Source organism: Nelumbo lutea, chromosome 5, assembly GCF_056320005.1.
Source record: "Nelumbo lutea isolate HS-2025 chromosome 5, American lotus-T2T, whole genome shotgun sequence".
NCBI classification, from domain to species: Eukaryota; Viridiplantae; Streptophyta; class Magnoliopsida; order Proteales; family Nelumbonaceae; genus Nelumbo; species Nelumbo lutea.
In genome coordinates this window covers 14,879,141-14,887,609 of record NC_142688.1, presented here as the reverse complement: position 1 = coordinate 14,887,609, position 8,469 = coordinate 14,879,141, and the positions used below count along the sequence as shown (strand labels likewise).

The 8,469-nt window shown below is 40.9% G+C and overlaps 1 protein-coding gene across 1 annotated transcript; it reads right to left on the bottom strand.

Annotated features, from left to right (window-relative positions):
* Positions 1–2,031: 2,031 nt before the first annotated feature.
* On the bottom strand, positions 2,032–8,469 carry LOC148850529 (uncharacterized). Its single transcript, XM_088947201.1, has 6 exons — positions 7,465–8,469; positions 7,149–7,272; positions 6,897–7,059; positions 5,305–5,344; positions 4,858–5,155; positions 2,032–2,448 (listed from the first exon to the last, which is right to left on the bottom strand). Exons 1-6 carry the CDS (start codon positions 7,645–7,647, stop codon positions 2,366–2,368), a joined length of 891 nt encoding a protein of 296 aa, XP_088803327.1. The 5' UTR covers positions 7,648–8,469; the 3' UTR covers positions 2,032–2,365.

Below are 8,469 nucleotides of genomic sequence, written 5' to 3'. Positions count from 1 at the left end.
TTTGCGTGAATTAAAGATGGCAGTAAAGCAAGGCCGGTGTCACTGGGGAATATATGCGTTGGTTGAACAACAATGACCTTTGTTAAACGGTGTCTTTAATATATCCTGCTCGCTCTACCTTACTGCTTTTGGGAATTTCATTTAAGTGCTACCTGTGGTTTTCATGTTATGACAGAGGGGAATCCTTGGCGTACAAGTATTACACAAATTAACTGGAATTTGCATAGATAATTAAGCTCTACGTCGCTGCTAGGTGTGTCCATGAAAAACCGAATCAATCGGTTCGGTTTTGATTTGGAATTTCTGAAAAGTTGAGGGATTGGTTTGATTTTTTATTAATATATAAAAAAAAATCGGTAATTAATTCATTTATTATATAATATATGTCACATATTTTCTGTATATTATATAAGAATATATATTTATAAATATATTATATATTTTTTAAATATTTATAATATATTATATATTTATATAATGTATATCATAAATATAAAAAATTAAAAAACCGAATAATCGAATCCATCAAAAACCAAAACCAGCGGATTGGTTAACTGGTGATACCGATTCAATTTCAGTTTGAAGAAATGAAAAAAGCGATACCACCAGAACCAACCGAAACTTGGACAGTGGACACCCGTAGCAGCGGCAAGCCCATATATATAGATGAGTACCGATGCATCACTCATCAGATGTTATTGTTGTCGATGTCGTCCCACTCCCACCTTTTAAATTGTCTTTTATCTGCGGTAACGTAATCCAGCTGAAAAGTGGGCACTAACGACAACTTATTGGCCCATCTGGCTATCTCTATTTCATGTCTCGACCGACCTCGATCCTAGACTAGATCACGAAAATTTACGTCCACTGTCCAGTACTGCACATCTTGCTTTCCCTTTTTGATTAGTTAGGACTCTCACTAGGTCACACCTCATGAATTTGATGAGGAGCTAGCTTGATTATATTAATAAGTATGGGGGCCCGTTTACTACATTAAAATCTATCATATATAAAGAACGTCCTGTTTCCACAAACCTTTCTATTTTTCTCTAGTACTCATCCAATTTAAAGTATAAATTAATGGGCAAATTAAATATTAACCACTCAATTGATGTGTCTCTTCTTGGATATATGGGTCATAATGTAAGCCACCAACTGTATCCTTTGTCATGATATTAAACATCAATCTCATGGGATGGTCCAGGCTGTCCTTCATCTTAAATCCGTTTAATTGGCCTCTACATTACGTAATTGCAACGCCAATAAAATTAAATATATGCAGCCAGTTTTCAATCGGAACCCGGATCAAGCCTGCCTTCCCTCACTAGATCCAACAACAGAACCAATTAAATGTTCTAACCTCCTTGATCATAAAACCTAAACCACCACAGCCAATATTAATTACCAAATTCTACCACAAGTCTTCTTCGCCTGTTACCTTCCCCGCTCTTTTTTCACTTGCGACACAAAGATTGATATGATCCTAAGAGCATGCTCCATCTCATTGGATATATGCCCTACTACGTTACGTATTTACTTTTTCATTAGCTATTGTCATTTCCCAAGAAACTCAGACTATCCTGAAATCTAGGGTCGGGATAGACTGAATTGAAGCATTTCATATCTTGTCAAATTGTTGCCTTACGTACATATGATTCAAATCATCATCTCCCCTGATGATGAATACGAAGCGCCCACACCAGGCTAGCCTGACCAACTTTTTCGGGTTAACCTGATGAAGGACTATGCTTAGCTTACCCCTACACATTAATTATTTGACCCAACTTTTGTTCTGTGCAGTATCTTTATGAACTTTTCAAATGCACAATTACAAAAACAAATAATCTAAAGTTTCAGGAAACCCATAAACAATTCACCCAATTGCCAACCATGCTCACAAGGATGCAATCGAAAGGGGCGTATATTGACATTTGATGAGGTTTAATTTGCACATAGCCCTAGTCAGATGGCAGATGCAATGCACACATAACTTCTACCGAAATGGAAATAAGAAGTTGAATATGGGCGGGGTGGTATGAAATTGTCCTTATTGAGGGATGCACCATTCCTCTTTCTGTGCGTACATTTATGAAAGATGATTGATCATTGAAGAAGAATTAAAAAAAATAAAAAAAAAAAAAAACCCAAATGTGGGAGGAAAAATAATCAAGGCAGTTCAGGTTACTGTCCACTTTTGGCTGCTACAGCACTTAAACAATGCTCTCTCACATCCAAAGCTGAAGCTTCTTTCCACATTGGACAGAAGAAAAAAAACGAATGTGGTGGAGATGAAAATCAGAAGCTCGTCAAGATTATACAAATTGAACCCACTCGCTAAATCATGCTTGTATTCCCTTGAGTTCACTTAGGTGTTTGGACTCTCCAAGCTAGAGGCCTCAACTCCAGTCGCTGAAGAGGTTTGTGAAGCTTGTTGGGTAGTCTGTGTCTCTGATACAAAACAAAAACGATGTTGCATGTTGTTAGCATAAATGTGTAAAGAAATGTTGATAGCCATCTCTAGTACTTTCAAAATGGTTTGAGTCCACTTACTCTAACAAGTATTAAATCAACGGAATACCTTTTTCTGGTTGACCATTAAAAAGGAAAAGGACAACAGATGGATGACTTACATTACCCAATTCACGTTTTGTTTTCTATGATTAGCAAAAACATGCCCATAATATATTTTTCATTTTATTTCTCGCCAAGGCTAGGCATGGATCCTAAGCCCACCCTAAGGTTGAGCATTTCTTGGCCAATTAGGCTACACTCTCCCAACAAAAGAGAGATGATAAGTTCCCATGTGGGTACATAAATGAACAACTGATTAGGATTTACAGATCCCATTAAGGCCAATGTTCGGATAACTGTGTCAGAGATATCAGCCAGATTGGTGTTGGTGACTTGCCTTTTTCAAGGTTAGAGATACTAGACCCAGTGACCCACAATGTAAAGTCACATTTTAACTACAAGCCCTAAATTATGTAGAATAGATTTAGTTTATATCTTAGGGGATGTTCATTAATGTGAATGGTTTTGTTTTTCAAAACAAAAACAAACTTGTCACCATGAGCAAAAACAATATGATTTTGATGATATTGCAGTTCTTTTTTTTAAAAAAAAAAAAAAACAAGATCATACACATCAGTGGAACACCCCTTTACAGAGTGTGAGTGGAAGCTATTTTGCAGCCAAGGGTGATGGCCCTGACCCAGACCCAAATTCAGTCAGTGTGTATAGTTGGGGCCCGATAATGGAATCCATGAACCTAGATTAGATTAGATAGAAGCCGTAGATTTACACATCTAAAATATTTAATCAAGCGTCCAAGAAGATGAACTATAGCTTGAAGTACCATAATCCAAGCCTAACATGACACACAATGGCACAAACAAACCAAAAGAAGTCAATTTTGCACTATAGATCACCTAAAAAAATTCAATTTTGGAGCACAAACCAAAGTGCAACTGCACAGAATTATTATTATTGCTATTGGTTTCCTCTTTCTTTTAACTTTCTAGATTGTCACTTTTCGACTTGTTGACAATTTCACAAGTTAGGCATAGTAGTACGCAATATAAATTAAAGTGGACTAATTAGTCGAGTTAGCCAAGCCCAGCCTGAGTTTGAAGAGCTTACTGAGCCAAACCAGAATACATATTCTTCATTTAAAAAAAACTACTTACGTAGTGTGCAAATTTATGTACCGCACAGGTTCTAGATGGAGCGAAGCACATGTCTGAACCATAGGCTCCCCTTTCTGATGAACTGTCTAAATTGAACATCATCAACGTGGCAGAAACAGTGCAGGTCATCTAGACTCTAGAGAGAAAACTCAGTGACTTGATTCAACCCCGTCAACAATTTCTGGGTCATGCATAGCGGCAGGCCCTAATTCATACACTCACAGCTAGGGTCTCCTCATCATCAGTACGTAAGCACTAGATCCATGAAGACGACGTACCTACCCTTTGGCCCACCCAATTTCAAGGGTAGGGTTCCTTGGACTTGTGTAGTTACATTATTAATTCAATATACACTGTTGCCACCAAACAAATTTAACCTCAAAATCAAGTTCCTCTGAGTACTCTGAGTGAGTTAACAGGGAACTCGATCATCTGGGTTAATAGAATTTTGGGTCGAGTCATGCTGGACTGGATAATGAGTCCATGGTCTTCCGAGTCGAATCCGAGTTACTTGGGTTTTTTTTTTAATACAATGGATAATGTAAGTGGGCACAGACAGATGATGGATGGTGTAATTTTGATTAGTACCTAATAAATAAATAATGGATGCAGATAGATAGATAGGGATGAGGTCGCCATCTGGAATAAGGCAACCATCACTTATCATAGATTCGGTTCCGCACATTATTTTAGGGGTCTATTATTGATGATGATTTTAGGGTTGAGGAGAGCAAAAGAGTAGAACACTAATGGGCTTAAACAAGAGGACTGTCATGCACAACTTTTCTGTTTTTTAAGTCGTTGAGAGAAAGAAAAAAAAATTATATAGCAAGAAGAGTACGAGTGAGGTCATGATGACGTGTTGGTTTTTGGACGACACCAACACGAAACCACATGTTCAGTACACTTTCCTCCCTGCCTCTCTGGCATCACTGACTTTCCATCCCCACATTTGTGAATTTTGATGGCTCACAACTCAACCCCCCCCCCCAGATGGGAAAATTGGCTTTGCTCATCTCCCGTGGTCCGCCCTGCCCCTGTGCCTCCTCACACTGGCTCAGTGGCTGTACGTACCCCCGGCCGGAGTGTACCGGGCTGGACATGTGCAAGTGGAACTATACATTCTATATATATATATATAGAAAGAGAGAGAAAGAGAGAAGTTACTTACCGGAGGTTGATGATGATGATACGGGTAGGGTTGGCCTCGGCGGTAGCTGTAGCTGTGGTGGTGGTGGAGGCGGTGGAAAGTTGCCGGCAAAGGACCTATCTCCCTGCGTAGGATAATGGAGATAAGGGGGTCCCTGGATACGATGCGACTGGGACTGGGAGGGACCGGCAAAGGTTGGGCCCCTGGAAGCAGAAGGTTGCAGTGCGTAGCCGTAATAGAAGGAAGAACCAATTGTCGACGGCGACGTCCCGTAAACTTGTTGGTAATACTGCGTTTGTAAATGTGGGTTGTACATGCTCTGCCCAGCCCAGTATGCCCACCATTATTATTATTATTATTTTGTTTAATAAAATATAAGAAATTAACAGATAAAACAACAACTATAAATTACTACTAATGCCTAAATATAATAATTTAAATTAAAATTTTAAATGATGAAGCACTAACTTGGTGGTGGTATCCGTAATCCGACGTATAGGTAGCGTACCTGCAAATTAAACCGTTTAATTAATAACATAATGACACCGTTAGATTAGATAAATTGATTAAGCTTATGTTTGGCTTGGACTTTGGAACTAAAAGGACTGCTAACATGTTACCTACGGTACCGTGGAGTAGTAGTAGGGTAGGGTGGGACCTGACGCGGGTCCCACCACTGAACACTGAAACTGCGTACACAGCCACAGTGTACAGCAACAAATATGACAGCACAGGGAATGACTTTGACGGATTGTCCCAAAATAAGAGGTTAACTTATATGATGTGGACCACAAAAATCATATGATCACTGTGTTTTTGGGGCTCCGAGCAAATTCATGCCCACCCATCGTATCTGAATGGATCGATCGAGGCTCACCATGGAAAAGTGAAAGAAGCTTGGGCTGGCCTACAGCCTATAGGGCTTTGGTCAAAACTGTTGGATTGGAACTTTATTTTAACTTTTTTTACACCCCACTGGAACTGGGTGATTCTATTCTATGGATCAAATCCAGATCCAACAGCTTTTGCGGTCTGCGGCTATGATCCCGAATCCTGAATTCCAGATCGCGATCAGTAACAAATAGTCACTCTACTCACTTGCTATTCAAGGATTCCAACTACACGGTTGTCAGGCGGTCTTTATGTCACCACAGGTGACAGCACGCGACTCGTCATGAATTGGTGTTCAGTAACAAGCTGCAAGTTGACCGCCCTATTTAATAATTTAATTTATTTCAGAGAACCGAAAAAAGAACGCAAAGTTTGGCTCAATCTCTTCTCTCTCCTTGTAGACAGATTGATTAATTGCTCCTGGGGCAGAGAACTAACTATCCAATGAGGCCGGCTACCACGTCACCATGGCAATCTGGTGACTGTCTGATTGGAATACTTTTGACTGGTGGGTCCTAAGATAATGGTATATCTGGGGAAGTGTCACGTGAGTCCGGCAGACCTCGTGGCATCTAACGACTTTGGATTGGTTCTCTCAAAATTTACAACCTGGTTGCATTCACCCCCCACAAGCCACAACCACAAGACACAAGCTATCACCAGTCACCACGTTCATTACAGAGAAAAGAGTATACGGATGGATTCATGGACAAGTTTGCTTCGTTTGTAGCCTGGGTACAAGTAACTAACCCGTAAGTCGGATATATGACCGGAGGAGGAGGAGGAGCCTGTGGGGGGTTGCATTCACCCCCCACAGGCCACAACCACAAGACACAAGCTATCACCAGTCACCACGTTCATTACAGAGAAAAGAGTATACGGATGGATTCATGGACAAGTTTGCTTCGTTTGTAGCCTGGGTACAAATAACTAACCCGTAAGTCGGATATATGACCGGAGGAGGAGGAGGAGGAGGCGGTGGTGGTGGCATCTAACGACTTTGGATTGGTTCTCTCAAAATTTACAACCCGGTTGCATTCACCCCCCACAGGCCACAACCACAAGACACAAGCTATCACCAGTCACCACGTTCATTACAGAGAAAAGAGTATACGGATGGATTCATGGACAAGTTTGCTTCGTTTGTAGCCTGGGTACAAATAACTAACCCGTAAGTCGGATATATGACCGGAGGAGGAGGAGGAGGAGGAGGAGGTGGTGGTGGCGGCGGAGGAAGTGGAGGAACTAGTGGTCCTGCAGCTCTGTTGTAAGGTGGTGCACCCAAATGCCCTCCTCCAACTCCATGATAGGGGCTTCCTCCTTGATTTCTCCCTGCATAACAGAAGACGTACACAGCGTAAAAGTGAATATTATTCATTAAAGCGAATTTCAATAAATCATAACAACAATGAAAAATCTACCTCTCGGTGGGGAAATTCGAGGGCGACCTAAAGAAGCAATGTTACAATTGGCCCTTCTCCCATCGATCACAGGGTTCGGTTCAAGACAAGCCCTCCTTGCCGACTCTGGATCACGAAACGTCACCTGCTCCATCAATAAATCCTTTCTTTCATATTGTATATACGTTACTCAAATGATCAAATCGTCGACAATATTTAACACCAAAAGAAGAAAATCCATCGAAGATGGATAAAAAGAAGAACAAAACAACAGCGTCTTGTGTTTTACGAAAAGTAACCCAAGAGATCAAATGTAAAGAGGAAACAAAGGACTCACAAAGCCGTATCCTTTAGACCTGCCGGTATTCTTGTCGGTGATGATAACGGCTTCAAGTATCTCTCCAAACTGTTGGAAGTATCTACGCATCTCTTCGGTTGGCGTCTCCCAGGCTAACCCTCCAACGAACACCTTGGTGAAAGTGGTATCTCCGAATTGCGATCGATAGTGCTGATAAGCCATGATCACTAATGAATCATCAAAACAACCAATGGGTCTTTCTCTTCATGCATGAATTCTCTTTTCTGTTTCCCCCTCCCTCTCTCTCTCTCTCTCAATATATACCCCTCTCGGAGTTGACAAAGATTATTGATGTGTTGCTTCTTTTCTTCCACCTCTTTCTTTTCTTCTCCTCTTCTTCTTTGTTTGTCTCTCCCTCCATTCCTCTCTACATCAAAGAAGGCAACATTGAGAGACCAATAGGGACAGGGTTCTTCTATTCTAGCTGGTTGTAAAAGTGTTGTTCCTGACTTTCTGTGGTGGTCTTGATGCTGCCGGTGCTGGTAGAGAGGTTGTTTGTGCTGTTGATGCTGCAAGGTTCCAACCTTGAAACAAAAGGGGGATTTGAACTGTGAAATACAATTAAGAGGAGAGAAGGCTGAAAAAAAAAAAAAAAAAAAAAGAAGAAGAAAGGGAAAGGGGTGGTGGAGATTGTGAGCAAGGAAAAGGGGGTCCGACAGCTGCTAACGCTTATTTGCTGTCTCTGAGAAGGGGTGGTTTGGATGTCGAATGACAGCTGCGCGACTACGCACTCGCGTCTGTCCTCCCTGTCTCCGCATTAATATACCCCTCCACCACTATATTCATTGATTCGTTATTCCCTCCCTCCCTCTCTCTCTCTCCCTCTCTTTGTGTATTTCTTCCTGTTGTTTTTTATTTTGCCTAAGTTCATAACCACCATAACACCCAATGCTCTCTCCTATACCTATTTTATCTTTACAAGCATCAATCTGAGCTGTACAATAAAACGGACTTCATTCGAGGGTTAAAGAAGTGAGAAATCTC